Genomic DNA, 22719 nt, shown 5'->3' with positions numbered 1-22719 from the left:
ATCAATTTAAGCAGAATTGGGCCTGGTTTGTTATCAGAATCTCTAGAGCTCAAACATTAGGTTATGGAACTAACATCACCTTTGAGCATGGGTTCGATTACCAGGGGATGCATGACTTGTTCAAATGCAACGTATGTCCCTTTGGATAAAAGTGTCTGCCAAATGTGTAATTGTAACTGCTCATTGCTTACCCAAAATTGTTATGTATTTGACTTTCACTGAGCTAATGATTTAATTTTCTCTCTTTCTCTCTCACAGGCAGGACGCAAGTGATCTGACTGGAACTATACAGAGGTAAGACTGTCTCTCTTTATCTGTTTAAATGTTTGTATTCAGTTCTGGCTGTTCAATGTGTGTTGACTGCGATATTGATGTGATGTTTTCATACACAAAAAGCAGAAATGTTATCCTTTATTACTCTATTTTTTTTAACTGAGACCTTGGGTTAATCGCCGGATTGCTTATCCAACAAACACAACACTCATACATTGTATACCTTCATGACCTTTTCCATGTATGCTCTCAATAATGTTTAATAAAACTTCACCATATAATACAGTATAAGACAGTATGTTAAGGCATCTTATGTATACTTCTGACTTCCGCTCCAATAGGTTGGCTTGAAAAAAATGTGTTTCCTTTATAGAGAAGGCAATCCCTGAATGCACTGCAATGAGCTCAGTGGGGAAAAAAATCCAAGATGTCGGACGAGCTCCGAGAAATGTTGTTTCATACTGAAAAAGTCTCAATATGGATATCAATAAGTATCAAAAATGGGCTATTTTGTCCAACTCATTAGAGCACCATGTTTTTAGCTTAGCAACATGCTAACTTGCATTTTGTTGCTGCTTACCTAGACCGCTTGAATTCAAGTAATTTATGAGGGACCATTTCAGGTTGGATGCTGCCTTTTTATCCAAGATGGCGGACGAATCCATAGAGTTGTCGACTTTAAATATATTCATAATGTACGATATACAATAGCAAACAGTTACAATAGAATAATTTAATTGCAAAATAAACAGTTTTATCCAATATTTGCATCTGCTATGTCGATTTGCCTACTGAAGTTCTGTGTTTTTAGCTTAGCAACATGCTAACGTCAAACTCCATTGGAATTAATTGGCAGTGGAGTCTCTTGAGGCGCTCTTTTTTTTTTTTATAGGGCTGCCTATGTAGTCTGTTCTAAATCAATAATTTATGCGGTTCCATTTCAGTTAGCATGCCCTCTTAGAAGGTAGCTGCCTATGTAGGCAGTAGGGTTTCAGAACATGATGCTAATGACAAGCTCAAACAGCATTCCAGTACCGTTCAAGGCCTGATGCATCTGAAGTCAGCGTCCAATATAAGGACAGCGGCAGGCGAGGATGGTTGGATTTTTTGAAAGAAGAAAGAGGAAGCTCAGGCTGTGCCGATTTTAGCGTAGTTTTTCTGAATTTTTGATTACGAGCGGATAGAAAGATGACAGGGAAAGAGATAGAGAAATATAAGGTGTTCTCAGAGTCGAGGGTGCAGAGTTGAGGCTGGTAAAGATCTGTGACTGAGGGCCATTAAACCCAGCCCCACGGCTATGAGACGACACATCGAAAGAGCGAGAGAGAGCTGCTGAGAGTTTTTTTGATAAACTGCTGATCCTGAAATAGCTACACCTATTTTTCATCGGGAATTCTGTTAAGAATAAATTGTCACGTCTCATCTGGAGAGGAGCTTTCTTCCTCGGGGCGGCACACTGAAACTCAAAGCCGGTGCCGGAGTTCGGCACCCTCTCTGTCGTTAAACCGATGCACTGTGGGTTACCGCCGGCAACTGGCTGATTGACAGACAGCCTGTGAGTTTTCAAGGGCATTCACAAAAAGGAGAAAAAAAAGATGTCACCCTGGGAAAATGCTGTGGACGTTACAGTAAAATGAGCGAATATGACATGACAAAATACTAAATTCAAAGGAGATTTTTCTCAAAACTCAACAAGTAAATATCCATCATAGCAAGTAAATATCCCTCAATCCCTCCTAGCATTGTTTCCATATGTTTCAAGTTAATACGCCGTCTACCTCGCATCCATTGCCAAACACTTATCAGTTCCCGCCCACTGCTTGTGTGTTAAAAAAAACGAACATAATATGGGGTTTCCAAAAGAAAAAGAAAAACATGTTTCCCCATCCAAGATCTGTGTTTTCCAGGAACTCGATGATGTAATGGGCATCATGTGTTATTCGTGTGTACATATGGGTTTAATTAGCCAGATATTGTTGATCGAATCCCCCAACTTCTCTCTCTCTCGCACCACACCCAGAATTACCTCAGCACTCATCTGTTCGCCAAAAAGTCGTGTGTGTCTGCGCGCTTGCGGTTAAAGCAATTTTCATGCGACTTTATATGCAGATGAAGTGTAAAAGAACACGCTGAAATTCACAAGGATAGCAAAACACCTCTGGAGCGTGAGGAAATGAACTAGAGATGTGGAGAAGAGGATATGACAGGGAAGGGAGGAAAGGGGGATGTTATTTTGGTGTATTAGTAAGAGTTATATGGGGGAAACGTGCTTTAGTTTGTGTGTGAATGTAAGTGTACAGAAACATGCTTTATGGAAGTATGCTAATGCAGATGTGAAGGCTTTGGCACAACTCATCCTTGCATTACTGAAGTGGTAACAGACATCAGAATATAAACAGCAGTTGACCTGAAAGAGCAACAATATACACATAAATGATAATGGGAGCTCTAATGCCCCTTGTGGAAAGGCTGAGAATGCAATGCATGCGATTGGGTTATGAATACCGCTCTGACACTTGGGCAACTAGAAACGTTTGTGCAAAGTATGTTTCGGGCCTAAAGGGAAAATTCCTCCCAGAGGAATAATAATCTATGGAATCTATAATAAGCCTAATTTACATAGTAAGGTGTGGGGTGGGGGGACTTGAGCTGAAAAGAAACACAATGACCTAAATTCCCATGGTGCAGCGCAAGACGCGTCTCAGGAGACCTGATAGGCTCCATTTGTTCTCCATTTAATCTCATTCCCAGATGATCATTTTGCAATGAATCTCCTCTTATTTTTTTCTCTTGAATTTTTCAAAGTTATAATTATATTATATTATATTATGTTATAGTATATTATATTATTACTATATTTAATATTATATTTAGATGTTTTTGAAATGAAATGAAAAATGTAAATGTAAAATTAAATTTAAAAATAATTAAATTAATAATTTATAGGATATATATATATATATATATATATATATATATATATATATATTATATATTTAGATTTTGTTAGCACTTTGTAATAAAATAAAATATATACAAATATATAATGCTATATATATATATATATATATATATATATGGCTATATTTGAAGCATGTTATTTGTTGAATAAAGATAAATGTTCAATAAAGAATATAAAGTTAAAATCTCTTTAGAATCAAACAAAGTTTCATCCTGAAAGTATGTTTGGGGCCTTGGTGTCTCTGAACAGAAAAACAATAGGGTTTAAGACGACACCTTTGTGCTTTTTCTTTCCTACGGGCTACCATCCGAAATACAGTTGTCAACTTAGATGCAGAGATACTCTAATCTCTCTTTTTATCTTTTTCTTTCAACATCCATCGCATAACAAAGAGAAAAGGAAGTGAACGAACATGTGACTGTGTAATTAGCTCCTGTGTGCAATCACCGATTCCCTCATGCTGAATGACTGACTGCCTCTTAGCTAGCTGCATCTAAACCATTTCTTTTCTTTTTTCACTCCTTTTTTTTCTCCCTCTTTCTCGGTACCGGGGGTCTTAACAGCAGTGGGGGGGCGAGAGGAAGAGGGGGGTGGGGGCGGAATCGGTTGTCAGCTAATTGCATCTCTCCGTGGCGATTATGTTCTCATAGAGAAAACAACCGATAATTATGGGAGCCGGGATGGCAGCACAAGAGAACGGTTACCGAACCGTCATGGCGGCCCGTGTGGGACCCGGCCTCATTATCACCGCAGAGACTGACCCGCCCCCTTCACCCCAGCAACCGCTCTAATTACCATCCAAGCAGACCTGTCAATCAACACTATTTATAATCCAACTCTGAGAGAGGAAGAGGAAAAGAAGAGGGAGAGAAAGAAACATGAAAAAATAGTCCCTGGATATCGCAAGTATAAACCTTCAAGGTTTATTACAAGTATTCAGGTTCGTCCCTTGTGTAGATTGATGTATTTTGTAAATGTGAATGGGCCTGTTTTCTCTTTTGTCCTCCATTTTTCTGTAGATTGATTATTAGGCCTTTCATAAGAACCTTTTAAAACGATCACATTGAGGCAGATCACTGAAAAGAAATAGTGCCGTGGGACTATAGACTTTGGTCAGGCCAGATGCCGTATTTAATTTGACGTCTATGAAAATAGATAGACGCACTGTTCTTTCAATATCAATATCGACTCTTCAGCTGAGAAAACTTTGCAGATATGTCCTTCCAAAAAAAATGCAAGTGGACGGAAAAAAATAACTTTTACACAAACCAAAAACACATTAAAACTTGAATGGAAAAGTCAAAAGCATCTTTTTTATTTGCGTCACCCCGATGGCACATATTCTATGTGTTTTCTCTTTGCACATCTGCAATGCGTTTGCTAAAACGTTTCCAGTGTGACATTGATGATTGAATACATATGAAATGACTCTTTTCAAGATGTTAATTTGATGAAATATAGTTGTACGTTTTGATTAGGTTCTGTAAATATTGTGTAGATCTAAATCTAAAGTATATTATAGATAAATATGTTACGAATAAAGTTTTTAATATAGAACTCTTTTGATTATATAGTTGTATATTTAAGGTATTTCAAAATACATCCAAAATGTAAATGCTTTTGACACTGTATGCTAAATGATTATTATTTTTTTAAATGTTGATTATAATAAGTGAATGAGTAATGATAGAACATTCAATATATCAGCTTATTTGTACATTTTTAGATTTGTGATCAACATAACTAGTTCAGTTCCGAATATATACGTTCAAATTTGCATATACATACAACTTGATTATAAGGTTGTAAATTCTGAATGAATTGTGTAAATCTGGATAGTTCATCGTGATTATGTTGCTATCAATTCTGATATACTCTGTAAATCTAAATGTATAGTTTTAAATCGTGATTATAGTTTTTAAATCCAAGTATATAGTTAAAAATTCTTTATATGTTGTGTATATATTATCTAGAGAGAGAGAGATATTACACGATATAAAGCAAATCTGAATATAGTTATAAATCTTGGTATTTGCAAATTCAAGTTATATAGTTGCAAATTCTGAATATAAAGTTGCAAATCTGAGTGTTTAATTATACATAGGAGTATGACGATGTAAATACTGAGCATTGCTGCAAATACACACCAATCCTATGAACTCAATTACATGAATTGCTAAGCCATACTGTTTCCCGACATCTCTCTTCATAACCATTGTTACTCGTTTCACAATAGCCGTCTAGTGTTTGTTTCCATTGAACAGAACATCATTTGCAGGCTTCTGAATGAGCCACCCGAGGTGAGGCCTTGTGAAAGGTTCGTTAGGCAGCCCTCTGAACGAGCTGCACCACAGGACCCCATCTCCGTCTTTAGGGGGAGGCACCTGGACGAGCTCCACGGTGAGGCCTCGTGTAGGCTGAGTGATATGAGGCGTGAGACCTTGGAGTGCTGCCCTACTGTTACTCACAATCCTAATACCTCACAGATGTTCTGGATCGAGAAACAGCTGTCTAACATTACGTACGCGCACAAAAACGCTAGCGGCCCCCAACAGCCGGTGGAACATTTCATAAAGCCTCCCGTACACAGTGTAAATTTACAAACATAAAACGGGAAATCCAAAAGCACCACGTCCCGCCTACAACGGGAACATCCTGTCGTAAGCCGTTAATACATTAGCATAATACGTTTAAACAAACGCCGTGTCACATCACTAATACCCTCACGGTGGAATAGCCTCATATTTTTGCTTATGTTGGTGCATTTCACTAAAATATTGTGCATTTGTTGTTCATCTAGCCCAGTTCAGACACTTTGCTGGAATAAGCGAGAGCCTCTAATCAGAAATGCCATGAAAGAGTCTGAATGCTCTGCTTAATTACACATTCGCACACAAAGTCCCGTCCCTCATCCCTGATTGGGTTATTGTCTCCCGATTTTTCTCCTCTAACGACCGTTGGGCCCCCCCACGCTCTGAATATTCATGAGAGGAAGTGTCTCACTAGATGGCAGTGCAGCGCAGCGTGGCCATGCTAATGAGCTCACGGGGGATTAATATTTATGAGATCTGGGAGGAGGATACTGCCAATGTGACTTGTGCGAATGTGTATGCGTACAGTGACTCAGACCTTAATATCTAAATCAGTTAGACAGCACAGAGTGGCCTGTCACGTACACAGACTTAGAGAAGAAAAGAGACTGTTATTTCACTTGCTTTGAGTATATTAGTATAGAAAATGGTTATAATGTATCAAAATCTGCTTTTGGATTTTCTTTGAAACATTTTTCACTCAGTAATTGTACATTTCACACATAATTATAAAGAAAACACAATTAACATTGAATTAAATGTGATTTTCTTTTTAAGTAGAAAGAACTTTATTGTATAAAGTTGAAATTGTATATTCTTTGTTTTATTTACAATTTCGAAAAGGATTTTGGTAACACCTTACAATAAGTTTATTTAGTTAGCATTAGTTATACCTTAGTTAACATGAACTAAGAATGAACAATACTTCCTAATCTTAGTTAATATTGATTTCAACAATTTCTAATACATCATTAAAAGCAAAGGTTGTATTTGTTAACATTAGTCAACGCACTGTGAAGTAACATGAACAAACAATGAACAGGTGTATTTTTATTAACTAACATTAACAAAGATGAATATATAACAAATGTATTGCTTACTGTTAGTTCATGTTAGTTAATACATTAACTTATGTTAACTAATTAACCTTATTGTAAAGTGTTACCAAGATTTTTTAGAGTTTAGTAAACTTATGGTATCGCAATTTGAATATTTACTGTTTTTCAGTTAACAAAAAAAAATATATATATTTTTTTGTTTGCGATAATATGGTCACCAATGATAATATGGTCACTCAATGTCTTCATGCATCTGAATTCGGAAGCTCGGATGAGAGAACTATGTGATTTGAAGAAAATAATTCATTTTGGAGTAAATAATGAATTGTAATTCCCTCAACTACATTTTGAGTTTGATATTAAACTGATATTAAATAAGCTGTGACTAAAGTGACCAGTTGTGGTGTCATGACCTGTGGCATTCGTGACTCATTTTAGTAATTGCAGCAGTTAGGTTGTGTGTATAAGGGAGAGTGGGGGTTTGTGTAAGTGTGTGTTGTGTTCCCATGTTACATAAGATTTTACTGGAAGAGAAGAGGATGTAGTGTCACACGGAGTGTGTGTGCACTAGCATAGCCGATGGAAGAACTTGTCTCTCGCTCGGCTTCTCACTCTATCGTTCTATCTAGAAGATAACACACACACACACACACGCACACGCACACGCACAGTCCAGACAGGTCCATCAATCGTCAAACACCTCTATTGGGTTTGACCAGTTACTGACTAAGCCATTAGCCTCTTTCAGACACACACACACACACACACACACACACACACACACACACACACACACACACACACACACACACACACACACACACACACACACACACACACACACAGGATATATGTACAAATTATAAAAATACTCACACATATTTTAAATGTATTCTGGGTGGTTGATCTCAAAAATGGAGCAGATATAGCAGGATTTGAACTATTTTAGTCCAGCCCAGACACACACACACAGTACAGATGAACTAGTCCAGACATGAGTGTCAGGTTGACAGCCTCATACCCAGAGGAATGCTTCCTTCAAGCTGAAGAGAGAGAATCGCTCGTTTGTTTGTAAGGTATGGGTGAAAGAAAAGTGCAATTCCCCTTAGGGTTGAGCCTATGGCCTCCGTCATCTTTGTCATGTATGTGCGCACGCGTGTGTGGAGATGAGTTTGACAGTTGTCAGAAAAAAAAAACTTGTTGACCAATTGAAAATACTTTCCGACCTTTAACATTAGACACACATGCAAAGCACGTCCACCATGTCAACTTCCACCTCAGTTCACCCATTCAGGGAAATTAAGCTGCAAGAATAAAGTAATATTCACAATTTAGGCTCACTAGGCATTTCATTTCTAAACTCCAGCAATACGCCATTGTAACCAACATTGCCAGATTCACATTCGTCAGTTTTGGAATCCTTTTAGCCACTCACTGGACATGGACAAAGTGTCGAGAAACGTGCATGAAGCAACATCATTTTGCAGACATTTCCCAATTAGCCTGGGTTGAGTATTCATGATTATAATGTCATAAACATGAGCTCATTAACAAATGACCGCCCACATTTACATAGCAATTAGTACTTAGTATTCCACAAAGTAGCCTATAGCTAATGAACGTCAGTGAACTATACTGATACGTGAAGGTTTACAGAACCCCTAAAAATAAAAATGTTTAAAAAAAATGGATTTATGTTTCAAATTTATGTTTCAATGCATTTGCCTTCTCTTGCTAAACGTTTACGTTCCTCCAAGAAACTGTACTTTGCCCAAAGAAACTTTGGAATAGGTTTGTGAGAGGACGCAAATGTTTAGCTAGTGAGAGTAAATGTCTTGCGTGAGAATGTAGAGTTGTTTTTGGAAACGCAATACTTGACACTGTTGTTGAGATGAAGGGGAATGCTAGCAGCTAGCTTTCCCCATATATGATAGAGCTCCTTAATTCAAGTAGTTACTATAACTGTAAATTGCATATAACTAGCATTAACTAGCTAGCTTAGCAAGATTCTCGTCAAAAATGTTGCTGTATCATGACAGTAGTTGACCTGAAAACGAAAACTGTTGATGCTAATGCTAGCTATAGCACTTCTTGTTGCAAAACTGAGAATACAGTGATGGGAACGCAATGCAATGACGTGAGACTGATCTTGCTTAGCTTGAAATGTTTGTGTTCGTGTATAGAAGGTGGAAATGGTGAGTATGTCTGTGACTAGCATTAATAAAGTGGGCTTCAGGGAATAAAAGGCTGCATGAGTAAAGAATTTTGCCCGTTTAATATATTTATTGTCATTGTTTTATGATTATTCATCCGCGTGACATTGAAGATGATGTTTCATAGCAAAAATTCCGCTGTTGACAGCTTTTCACAGAGAAAGGGAAATATTTAGATTATTGTGATGCTCTTCAATAGCCAAAAATACCCAGGAAGAAAAAGAAAGAGTTGTGTTTTCTCTCTCTCTCTCTCTCTCTCTCTCTCTCTCTCTCTCTCTCTCTCTCTCTCTCTCTCTCTCTCTCTCTCTCTCTCTCTCTCTCTCTCTCTCTCTCTCTCTCTCTCTCTCTCTCTCTCTCTCATTAGCATCCTAATGAACAGATACTCTACCTCTTCTGTTTTTCTGTCATTCTTTGAGAAAGTGTGCTGGCTTTGAAGTGTGTACACAGACAAATCCACATCCAAAAGCACAATAGTCCTTATTTCACTTTGGAAACACACACACACACACGCACGCACGCACGCACGTACGCACGCACGTACAGAGTTCAGTCAAGAGCAAATATGGACCTGAATACAATGACAATGTGGAAAATCATCTATCCAAGCAAAACATTTTCCATATAAATAGTGGGGGCAAATGGCTTTTGCTGTGTGTATGTGTGTTGAGGAAATAATTGAGGAGACAGAACTCCAGAATCAGGCCTCTAATGGAAGGTGACAAATTAATTTCTGTCTGCTAATAGCTCAAAATAGAACATGCCCGACTGGCTGTCTTATTCTAGGTGCCGCTTGGAAGTTCAAGCACGTGTGCATGTGTGAGAGGGAGGACAAGGAGAGAAAGATCCTCACTGGTGCAGCTCAAACTGTGTGTGTATGAGCTTTGAGAATAGATGAACATCTATGGGATAACCATTCTAAAAGTAAATGTTTTTGGCTTGGGTTTATTTTATTTTATTTAATAATTCATTTTTCTTTGCTTTTATTCTTCTTCTTTTTCTTTTTTTTTTGCATTAAAACATAAGTTAAAAGAACATTGAAGTTTGAAAAATGTACATTGACATCTTAAAAAATCTCTTCTAATATATTGTGTTCCCTCTCAGTTTTGAAAGAAAGAAGATGCTCTATGTGAATAACTTAAATTTCTCTGATCATATCAATGGCTCCATGGGTAAGAATATCCCTTATTATGAAATGACTCAGGTTCATTAAATGCATTCATTTTTTATCACATTATTTTTGCTAACACACTAAATGACCTATATATTCATATGAAGACCTCTACTATATGTCTACAAGACACGTACCAACTTTCAAAGATTAACAAGCACTTTAGTTTCTTATGAGACTACACACACACACACACACACACACACACACAGTTCCTGCCAAACCTTTGATCTACCGGCAACAGGATCATGAATAGTCACGCTGACATTAACACTCATTGAACGCTTCACTCTAACTGCCATTCATGGATTGTGCCTTTGTGTCTTTAATCTCTGTTGATTGGTCGTCTTCGAATTAAAAAGAGGCACTGTTTGTATTTGATTGGCCATAATAACGGTGTCACCGGAACAATATAGGAGATCTATCTCATCTCATCCCCGTAATAGGGTTGTCCGAAAGCCAAAAACTTAAGAACAATTTCCCGCTGCGCTTTCATGTGGTCCTGTCGTGTTTTTAAAGATAAGATTAATTCTTCATATCAGCAATCGGATTGTGGACGCGTGTATCTCATGCATGTTTTATAGCAGCTCTTTCTTCTGCTGCGTCAAACCTTTTCTTTGGGAAAAAAAAAAATCTAAATTATTCATCTGTGTTTTGGTGCATTCCTCCTGCAGAACGAGAGAGAGAGAGAGAGAGAGAATGAATTGAGGGTCTTCCTTTTTTCCGAGGGTCCCACGTGGACTGCATTCTGATAGAGACATGAGGTTTTTGGGGCCCGAAAGAGAGAGAGAGAGAGACAAAACGAGCTAAAATAATCCGAGAGTGCTGGTCAAAGAGAGCCAAGTGCGGTTTTGAAATAGGTGAAGTGGCACAGCGCTGACATCACATAATCCTTATTTTATTAATGTTAGCTCAAGAACTCTCATATTCAGACAAAACACCTTAGGTTTCTCTCTCGATGTCCCTCTCTCCACTCGCTGGGATATTCCTTTGATATCTTTTTAAGGCTAGATAACATTTAATAATAAGACAGAACCTCTGAGAATTGCATCAGCCTGACCTGCTTAAAGAAACACACACACACACACACACACACACACACACACAAACTTGCAAAAGCCTCAGCGTTAATAGTGCCACAAATGACTTAGCAGCCCCAGTGCTTGTCATGCACAACTCATCAAAATTGCATCTTTAGCTCTCCTCAATGAAGAAATAATTAGCGTTAGTCTTAATCTGAGTTAGGTTTGAGCTTTAAGATAATTTACAGGTAAAATTACTCCGTCAAGGTCCTGATCCTTATTACCCTGTATAGTTTATGTAGCTTGCAACTTTACATTGAACAGTATGTACTGCAGATTGTCCACTTAAATGGAATGAGACTGTCTGATTGACATTTAAAGTGGCAAATCACAGTTTTTATGCTTATTACACTATTATTACACTATCATTATCATGTAATAGTAGACTTAATGACTTCAAATAGTGTGTCGGTCAGTGAACAGGCTGTGAGTGAGGCTAAGACTAAGTTAAAATGGATCTTGTGCCGTTGTGTCATTGAAAAAACGTTGTCTTTTTAATATCATACCTATCAATAACTGGAAACGAGCCTATTGTTAAAAACACATCTGAAACCCCCTTGTGTTCTGTTAAAACTGTTTTTGAACTCGAGTGTGTGTCCTGTGTGCCCGCTAAGACTGTATTTGGAAGCTCCTGAGGGGACAATAAACCCAGTTTCAGGATGAAACCCAAAAAAGTCCAGCCTAGTAACTAGTCGCAACATAGACAGCCATTCAAGATGGGTTGTCATGGCTAGGAGTGATTGGACATTGACCTTTTAATCACCGTTATAGACAAGACAATTAGGCAGAAGGGAAGAAGAGTGAAAAACACTCAGAGAGAGAGAGAGAGAGAGAGAGGGGGAATATTGCAGGAAAGCACAGAGGAAGAGAACGCAGGAAGATACTCTAACTAGGTCATTTCATTAAACTGTAAATGCAATACAACGACTTGACAGAGAACGTTATGTTTGTGTGATGGACTGTACATGATTTTATAATCGGCCTGCTTTGGCTTTGAGTGTGTGTGTGTCTGCACACATTGTCCCAGGGCACTGTCTATACATGCAGAATCTCATCTCTCTCACCCTCCACCACACTTTTTCTGTATAGGGTTTTTTGTCTTTTCTTGTCTCGCCACCTCTCTTTCCTTTTTGCCTTCTCACACCTTGTCACTTCTCTTTTCTTATCTTATTGTGTACTCATCTTTTACTTTCCCATCATTTCATTTTGTCTCATCTCGTCTTATTTAATCATATCTTCTCTATTCTTTTCTCTTCTTGTCTCATCTCAATTGTTCTTTTCTTATTTTGTCTCATCTCTTCTTGTGTTCATCGTTGTACTTCTCTCATTTATTTGATCTCATATTGTTTCTTTTCTCATTTGATCTCATGTTGTCTCATCTCTTCTCATCTAATTTTAACTCATTCCTTTTCTCATGTTTGTCTCTTTGCTTAGTTTCTTGTCTAATTTCATCATATCTTCTCTATTATTTTCTCTTCTTGTCACATCTCAATTGTTCTTTTCTTATTTTGTCTCACCCTGTCTCATCTCTTCTTGTCTCCATCGTTTTACTTCTCTTATTTTAGTATCTCATATTGTTTCTTCTCTTCTCATTGTATCTCGTCTTGTCTAATCTCTTGTCATCTCTTCTCTATTCTTTTCTCAATTTATTTCATCTTGTCTCATCTTTCTAATCTAATTTCAACTGATTCTTTTTCTCATTTCGTCTCTTTGCTTTGCTTCTCGTTGCTTCCCTTATATTGGACTAATGACTCATAATGGGCCCTATGGACTCAACCAATTGTGAGTGATCAGGCATCATATTCAAGCGGAGCTAATCAAATACCATTGCCAGAGATCATAGGAAACCAGTGATCATGCCTGGCATATATTTTGTCTTTGGCTGTCAGTAGCAGCTCGACTTCAACCCTCGCGCAGACAGACTTAGATTTTCATGTTGCAAAACAAATGCCAAAAAATGCCCCCCCTGCGAGTTGCAATGAAAAACAGCGTGAACTAGAATTGATCGGTAATACGTTTGGCATTTTCATCTAGCCGTTAAGTTCCCTGCCCACATCAGACTATATGCCTGCCACTCAGAAACGCTCGCTGCTGGACAACCATTACATTTACAGTGACTAGCACATGTGAGCCTGGCAGAGGGGCTGACGGTTGAGAAAAACAGAAAAAGAGAAGAAGAAAAAAAAGGAGGTGGCAGATGGAGCAGAGAGACGTTTGGAACTGGTTGTTTTATGCCTCTAACCAATTTTATTTGCATGACATCTGTAATTGAAATCACTATGGTCACTATAATGCAGATCAGCATTGAAGGAAAACACTTTTTTGAAGTGATGGGATCTGCAACTATTGCAGGTACGGTTATAGGACATTAACGGGGCACCTCAGGACCGCAGCTGTTTGGTAAACAAATTACTTTGGCAATTATTGCAAGTGTTATGAATGATCGTAGCCAATTGTGCAAGGTGCAACACAAAATTTTGTCCTTTAATGAATCGGTGCCCTTGATCCTCTGATCTGTTTTTCTCGCGATTAAACATTCATAAGCCGTAATAAACACAATGCATTTTTAAACAGGCAAAGACATTTGGAAGAGGGAGAGAGAGAGTGAGAAACTTGTGAAAGGAGGAGACATTTAGAGAGAGACGAGGTAAATATGTTTTTCAGGGATGGAGAGAATGAGAGAGAGAGATGGAGGGGTAGGAACAGATGGTGAAAAGAAAGAGCAATGACAAGAGGTTATTTTCAGATGAGTGTGACTATTTAACAAAAATGTTCCTATTGGGAGAACAAATGGGCTTCTTAGAATTGCACATACAACACTCACACTCAGAACCCTCGTTTAACTAATCCACGTCCCTGGTGATTTTCTGCTTTCCCACCGCAGAACTAATTCATCAAAACAATGGTCCTCAAAAAGCCTGTAGTGTTGTCTCTGAGAGGAAGAAAAAAATAACATGAGTAGTAGCACTGATGTATACTCTAGCCTGGAAGCATGTCTCAAAACTTGGCACGCTAAACAGGAGAAATTGCTCAGACCATGTGAAGACAAGCTCAGTTTATATAACCCTTTTATGATTTTAACACAGTACCCATCATTTTCTTACCGTGGTGATTTTCTGTTAAAAGACAACTTTGCTGATTGCCAACCAACTTTATGTTGTAAGTCGGTAAAGCATGTAAATTAACAATGTGTATTATTTCTCCACATTACCTGGGCCTTGTTTGTTGTGTCATCTGGCTGACATTTGCTGACAAATAAACTGGTATATTTAGGTACCATAGTAAAAGAGTCAAATTGTCTATTTACACTAGCCTGGTTGACACCAGACCCTTCTCAGTTGTAACTGAGAGTGGGTCTGGGGAAGGTTCATTAACTGCCCATTTCCAAAGGGGCGTCACCAACGGACGTCGCTCAAATGCCTCTGGGCGCAATTGGATAGACCTAAAACCAATCAGAGCGAACATCATCGTGTAAAGTCCGCCTCAACGTTTGTGATTGGTGCCTCGATTTGGAAAAATTGGAAATGGGCTTGAATGGGCTCTTGGCCAGACAGACTTGCAGAGCAAATCTCAAATTTGCCGGAAGTTCGTTAGCGTTTTCCCAGGCTATATGTATACTACTAACGTTGTAACAATACAAAGCTGGTTAAACATCGCCAAAGTTATCCTTTGACCCTTAAAACGCATACCTCGGGTTTTTAGTGAAGCGGGATATGATTGAATAAGTGCAATTTTTTTTTAAAATCCACAAGCTGTCAATGTCTGATACACAATGATGAAGTGACGTTTCACTCATAGTTACTGCAGGCAGAATACAAAAGAATAGGAAGTATCATCAGCAAAACTTAAAACAGCTCCGTTATTTACTGTAGAGCAACTCAATCAAAAAATAGTGTCACCGTCACTTGATGGTGGATCTGTCAAGAAGCTGTCAGTGATTAAAATGTTGAATTTGAATATTTTGTAAATTATAGTTTTAAGTATATGTTTGAGATCGCGGATATGAGCCAGAAGCTGAATGTACTGGGAGATGAGCTTTGACAAGGACAGTGATGATGGTATAAAACATCTCCTCAAAGCTCCCTTCCAAGCTCTAAAAGGTAACCAAATATGCTTTATTTTAATCTTCTGTAATTGTTATTCTAATATCAGGAAAGTTTTACATTATCACGACAGGTAGTTCCATCTGTGCTATAGATCCAGGACTCTAAAAAACTGAATTTGTAACACTGATTGGCAAAACATTTATGCATTAAAGGGTTAAGCCAGTGTGTCTGAATTCTAGTCCTGGGAACCCACCTCCCAGAAGATAGGAGTTGGAGGACTGGAGTTGAGAGACACTGCTTTAAGCAGACTGCTCTTTATGTCCACTCATTTATTTCACTTAGCTTTCGGTTCTTCACTATTGATATCCAAAGAAGTCCCTGATTTAGTGTGCTTGGAGTCATTCACAGAAAGCAAGTTCTTGCATCCCATCTCTGCAGCTTGTTAGGAAAATACAATTAGGACAAAGGTGGATGTTCTTGAGATGGATGAAATTGTGGTACCAGATATAGAGTCTTGCCTTTTTTAAGTGTTTAAACAGCACTTCTTTAGTTGTTATTCTCAACTGGATACAAGATACGAGCTGTCCTCTGGGGTGTTGGGCATCCTGGACAACAGCAGGCTTCCCAATGCTAGCCAGCACCAGGCTAACAGCACTAGCTGTGGCCCAAAAACAACATGAGCTGTCAGAAAGGGTTATCACAGCCCAGTGAATCAGACGGGAGGAGGGGAGGGACAAGAGGAAGGAGGAGGGAGCCGGTGAGGGTGGATGGGTGGGAGTGTTACTGCGAGAGAGAAAGAGAGAGAGAGAGAATTCAGATGCCAGAGAAAGGGCCAGCGTACACCCGCCACAACTGAAAGCACAAGGATCGTGTGCGTGTGTAGTGCATGCTTGCATTCGGAGTAACGGCGATGTTGGAGCACTCGTCTGAGCTGGGCTTTGTGCCGAGTGTGTGTGTGGACAGCATGCGATACCCATCTACCGCGAACAGCGCTGTCTCCATGAGGAGCACAGAAGAACTGCTGCTGAGGTAACGCTGTCCCTGGACAGAACACAAAGACATACATGCACACACATACTCAGATCAGGGTATCTCCGAAAGGTTCGCCGTTCATAGCTGCAGGCATGCGGCGAGTCATTTCAGGAATGTTTGGTTGAGGGAAGCCTGCGGTTTTGTTGGCTTGGTTCGTTGACATGCCGATTGTAGGCCGTTTGAGCTGTGCGCGCATGCAGTTGTGTTTTTGTCAAATTGCGGGACCCTGTCTGTGCTGTACCGTCGGCACTCGTCTTGCCAACCGTCAAAATGCACAGCTTGCGATGTTCCCCTCTCTTGTTTCTCATCCCCTACGCTTCGTTTGGAGCCTCTTTGAAAACTGAAGAGTTGATACAGCTATAGAGAAGTGTTTAGAGATGCGTGTACGTGCACGCAGGATAATGCGCGCGTGTGTGTGTGTGTGAAACAGTGTTACAGAAAGAGACATCAAATTCATTATATTATATTATAAGATTGTGCATGCAAATCACTATCCTCCCTTATTGCGCTTTCGTACAAGCGTTCTTAATCCATAATAATTCACCTTAGTATATATGTGTACATTTAAGTGTGCAAACACACTTGCGAGGACCTAAATTCTGAGTTTTTTGGATGTAATAATCGCATTAAACAAAGAGAGGGATGAGCAGGAGGGGTTAAGCCCCGTCCCGCCACTAGAAAGATGTCTGCTTTTGTTTGCACGCCTCTCTGACGATTGGATTTAAAAGGGTGGGTGGGGGGGGGGGCTGGAGAGGGATGGAGGGGAGCATTCGGTTGAGAGATGGAAGGAGGGTAGCGCTGAAAGCATTCTCAACAATGGGACGCCCCAACAATGAGGCTGTCACTCACTTTGTGGCTTGCTTTCTACCTCTCTTCTCATCTCTTTCTCTGGCCATTTTTTTAAACTGGAGAAGGGTGCTAATCGGGCCGTGTCGGGTTGGTTTTTATCCCAGGGTTATGGGCAGTTAATAACGCGGGCTTTTAATGTGCGGAGTGTAATGGGGTGTGAGGGCATTAGTTGGGCCAGAGAGGCGGCCATGTTGGTTTAAAGAGTAGATTTATGGCCTTTTACTCATTCATTGTACTTGTGCTCAATGGCTTTTAAAATAGCCCCCAAGGAACATGAATCTCTTCAATGACTGCGGTCAGGTCTTCTTGTAACACACACACACACATACCTTGGCTATAACTCAGCCTCCTCCAATAAGGAAATGTCAAATGTAAGCGTGCCATAACCATCACACACAAGCATGCTCATTAGAGAAATACGACCAACTATTAACAAATGTACCCCAACGCGACTGGGACTGAATCTATGGACTTGAGAACGTTTATCGTTATTTGATGCAATAATGATTTATGGAGCTACCGAAGGGCCACATTCAAGGGAAAACCATACATGCTGGGACTGTAAAAGAGTCTATTGCGTGTGCCTCTGGCGTTTGATGTAATGCTTCGTTCGCTGAGGACTCACATCGATTTATGCCGCTGAGTTTCAACTTCAATCCGTATGATGCCGAATGTACTGTAATGATGTCTAGAACCTTCAATGACTTTATTTACTATTGATAGTAAGGTGTAATATGACTGATTTTGAAACGTTTCTTTTATGCTATTTATATTTCGAAACCTAGTGGTCTGCCTACCTAGACTTCGATTTTGGACATCACAGTCTCAAAACCTGATAAACTTGCAGCCTAGACATCATGTTTGGACAAAAACCTGAAGAGCTGCCTGCTTAGACAGCATTTTTAGTTCATTTATGATGTTGTGTAGGTAGGCAGCTCACTAGATTATCAAGTGCAGCTTGTATGAGTGTGAATTTAGCTGACAAATTTAAAAATGTTGTGTTTTGTACAGGGAAATGAAGGGTTAAGCAATCACGGATAACACCAGGTCGGTTCTTAACGGACTGTCATAAAAGCTTACACTTTCTTCCTAAAACCACTCGTACAGCACTGCCGACTTTCCGCTACAAACTTTGGAGTTTGTACTCTGCAATTAGTGGCTTGGAAAGCCTTTCATTATGGTAAAACAAGGCGATGGCGGTTGTGTCTGTGTGTGGCTGTGGCGACAGGCTGCTGTCACTGTGCATACTGGGATATGTGCGCGAACGTGTTGCAGAAATGGGTGGTTTTGTGTTATAGGAGAATGACCTGTCCCTAGGTGCCCAGCGTCGAGCTGTGGCTCAGCGTCGAGCTGTGGCTCAGCGAAGCTGCGCGAGTTTCAAATGAAAATAAATGAGAAGCAGTGACCAGCGCTCTCAGGGTCCCGCTTTAATGAGGGAAACGGGGGGAGGGATGTTGAAACAAAGGAAGCGGGGGGAGATGGATAGAGAAAGGAAAGGAGAAAAAGGCTATTTAATGAATGTAGGACTTGGAGAGAAATGGCAAATTTATTTAAACTCCAATTTTGCTACACAAGACCTGTTCAATTAAACCAGTAAGGTTCACTGCACTGGGCAACAATCACTCCGAGGTTGGCATTCTGGGATAGTGGGAAGCAGAAACGGGCCTTTAGTTTGAATGTTGGATGGTTTTATGATTTAGGAGACAGATTTAGTTCTGGATCAATATGACAGAAATGAATATTAGGGGAGTCTAATGCAATACGATATGCTGTTGATATCGTGTGATGTCATAATAGCATTGCTGCTGGTTGCCATGGTGACAATGCAAACAACTGGGGTCGAGTTAATGTAGAAGATTAGCCAGGCTAGTGATCCCAGATTACAGTGACAGGCTTACATGCACTCTCTAGCAAAGCACAGTACTCAAGTGGATGATAGAGTTACAGTCAAATGTGTCATTAAACCACGTGTTGTTATTCAGATAGGTAGTTACAAACATGTTGACAGTTCAAATGCGTAGTTAACTCAAGATCCTCACCATAATATTGTACCAATGCAAAGACTTTCATTGAACACAAAAGACTTTCAAGCTTCAATGCAGAATCTAAAACAATTGTGCACACTATTGTGCATTAGTTTGACCAAAATTGGACCAAAATTCAATGATAATCTTCCCCTCTGATAATCTTTTAACCGTTGCGACCAAATCATTAAGTTAAACTCGATAACTGGATTAGTCAAATTCATTAACAATTCATTCAGATATATTTTGTGAACCGCATCAAGCCTTAAGCCATCTCAATATGTAATATCTCTGACATGTGCGCATGATCGTCGCAGTTTTTGCCCTAGTGGTAGTCACACAGAACTTTTAAATTGGTCAAATTGGATAAAATACATGTAAAAATCACAAGAAAAGCATATTAGGATTTCTAAGTCTAATCAATGTAGTTGTTTATCATTTTAAGGGATTATTTTGGACAATTTTAATGGAATAGTGTAGAGGGGTAATTTTCACTTTGTCCTTTTGATTAGAATTATTTGCATCTGGTCTAGAACTTCACCAGTTCCTGTGATATGACTTCTGGTGTGTGATTTGTCTGATATAGAGAAAAAGAAGCTTCACAAATTCATTAGGTTCATTCATGTGTGTGTATACAGTATATGTCTGTGTGTGCTGATCTGATACGACCTGAGGCACAATATCTATAGTATGAATTAGACCGTAACTGAGAGTATGCGTATGTATGTGTGTGCTCTCACCCAAATGAGCACGCTCACTGCTTTACATAATCCATGAGTTAATCAAATATTCATGAGCCCAAACAGACTCTTCTGATATACCGCTAGCAGCCCTTATGTCCATCTACATGCATGTATGTGTACACGGCTAAAATGCTAGGACTGACGTATATATTGTGCAAGGTAGGGGTAGAAGGTAGAGACGTTGTTACCGCAATATATCTACATTTCTGTCACCAAGCAGGACCGCAGGATAGATGTTTACGGTTGTCAAGCATTGTGCAGTTTGCTGCATGAATTCGACTGATATGGGGTGTGTGTATACTGGATATAAATACGGCTCATGCAATTTGAACTCTACGTTTTTTTTAACTACCAAGCGTCCTAAGTATGTGATGCAAACATCAAAATGTAGTTTACAAATAATTCACTATGGTAAAAGTGTTTTGAGGTCATAACATACAGTAGTATTGTGCAAGGGACCATGTGAAAATAAGTATTTATTGATCTGTAATCATAAGTTGTGTGAAAAAGTTATTGCTGCCTCTAGTTTTCTTTTCAGTGAATTGGATTTAAAGGTACATGTTTGCAAAAATGTAGCTAGAGGCACGTTTTTACAATCAGGCTATGCTGACTTCCACCGGTTTGAGTCTTGTTGTTTTTTAGAGGTGCTGTAAGGGATGTTAGCAGTTCTTAGGCTTAGTCGTTCCATTCTAAAAACGTACAGTCGAAACCAGCGATGGAGAAGGAGAGCATTTGTCATTTTAAGTTGCTCACAAGAACCTCCCTCTGTGGCTGCTATGCTTCCTCGATTTTTGTAAGACCCCTAATACATGGAGTCTTTTACCCCGCCCCATATCTGCCATCTTTAGCATGTTCTCCTTCGTCTTATCCTCCATCTAACTACCTTCCCTGCCCCCACCCCTATCTTATTCTCTCTCTCTCTCTCTCTCTCTCTCTCTCTCTCTCTCTCTCTCTCTCTCTCTCTCTCTCTCTCACACACTCTCTCTGTGCGGTTTGAACTCCTGGTGTACTATTTTTGTCTCCGTGTATTGCAGCCTGCCGGGCTTGCCTTTCTCTCCCTCTCTCTTTCTCTCTTGTCTCCTTGCTCTCCTCCTACATGGTCAATCAATACGTGTTATAGGCCAGCTGGGTCCAGACCCAAGGGGGAGAGGCATAGAGAAAGAGAGAGAGAAGGTGTGAGACCGGGAGAGAGAGATACAGAACACAAAGAACAAGGACCCCAAGAAAATCAGGCAGAAGAGGGGCGTAACTAGGATGCGAGGACATTGGGAGCTCAGCCCTGGGCTTTTATGCCAAAGTAATAACATATTTGCTAGAGGTTATCAATATAATGCACCAGATTAACTGCACAATATTTCAACCATCATATATGTGAAAGTACGTGTGACTGACGATTCAAAGATTGTGCAAAATCGCCAGACAGCGGCTGCCTGAAATGTTACCATTAACTTATTCCTAAAATCGGAGGGAAATGGTAGGTGAATAAGAATGGTGTAGAAGCCCCTAAACATTGTTGTATGCCCATAATTGACATACACATATCCCTCAAATCTGATTGGTTGATTGGAATCGACAGGGATGTCGGTCCACGAATATGTTCTACTTAACGTTCACCATATAGTTTTACCTCACTTAATCCTCCGGCGTGTGGTTTTAGCAGGAATAATTCAGGTTATTCATATTGCCGCTTTATGTGTGTGTTCGCAATGGTCTACTGTCATTAAAATAACCGCTGGCAACTCTCTACTCACAGTAATGCGAGGGAACAGTAATGCAGTAAACAGGTTGACGGCAAGAGAAAATATTCAGGCTATAACCCTGAAACCCCTGGGGAGGAGGTGAGGAAAATAAGAACAAAAAATGACAACAAAAAAAACAGAAAGAGTTAAAAGGGTAACAATAACAACCGCAGGAGGAAGAACGGGGATACCTTTGACCTGAGAGTGTGAGAGAGAGAGAGCGCGCGACAGCGAGAAAGAAAGAAACCCAAATGAAAGACGTCTTGTGGCTAAATTCCATTATCTTCTGCAAGAGAGAATTATATCAGCCCTTAAGTGCTTTCATCAGACTTCTTAACCCCAAGAGAAGGACACAGAAGAGGAAGCCGGAAAGATTGAAGGATGTTCAGGGAGCGACATGAAGGTCTGTGGTGTGAGTTAATGTTCCGAGCTGCTAAAGCCGCCTAATACCACACGTAAATTGTCCCTACAACCTGCCAGATATCAGTAAAATGGATGTCCAGAGAGATCTCTTCTATCCTTGTTGCCCCTTTTCCACGTACAGTGTGCCAGAGCCTGATACGGAACTGTTCAGTGTTTTTCCACAGCAGAAAAGTCGGTTCTGGAGTGGAAAAATTGGCTCTGCATTTGCCCCTAACCTGCTGGGCTTTAGGTCCTTAAAACTTGTTAGGCTAGTAAACAAGGTTACTCTTTATTTGACGGTGTCTTTGTTTCGTCTTTGTACTGTAGTGTTAGGATTAGGGTTTGGTTTGGTACAGTTGCATGTAATTATTCATAGTTATTACTATAGCAACTTGTAACTGACGCTGTTAAATAGTTACCGTAAACCGTGCAGGTAACTTACTTTTTTAAGTTAAACCAACACTATTCTTGTACAGTGTTTTAGCTCTCAAGTCACTTCGGGAGTTTAATTGAAAAAAGGCTTGAGGTAAAGGCTTG

General features: G+C 39.7%; 1 protein-coding gene across 35 annotated transcripts in view; it reads left to right on the top strand.

The window, feature by feature from the left end:
* celf2 (cugbp, Elav-like family member 2) overlaps positions 1-22719 on the top strand; it is a 620189-nt gene that overhangs the window by 519450 nt on the left and 78020 nt on the right. For 18 of the 35 annotated variants that reach the window (XM_079623589.1, XM_079623577.1, XM_079623579.1 and 15 more), the window contains one exon: positions 259-294. In XM_079623589.1, coding sequence (XP_079479715.1) covers positions 259-294 — 36 coding nt within the window. Of the gene's footprint in view, positions 1-258; positions 295-16128; positions 16423-22719 lie in introns of those variants that run through there. The other 17 variants (XM_079623593.1, XM_079623566.1, XM_079623570.1 and 14 more) reach the window with 5 other exon arrangements.

The sequence above is a fragment of the Phoxinus phoxinus genome, assembly GCF_949152265.1.
Source record: "Phoxinus phoxinus genome assembly, chromosome: 9".
Classification (NCBI taxonomy): Eukaryota; Metazoa; Chordata; class Actinopteri; order Cypriniformes; family Leuciscidae; genus Phoxinus; species Phoxinus phoxinus.
The sequence above is the reverse complement of the archived record's forward strand: the minus strand, read 5'-3'. Positions and strand labels throughout refer to the sequence as shown.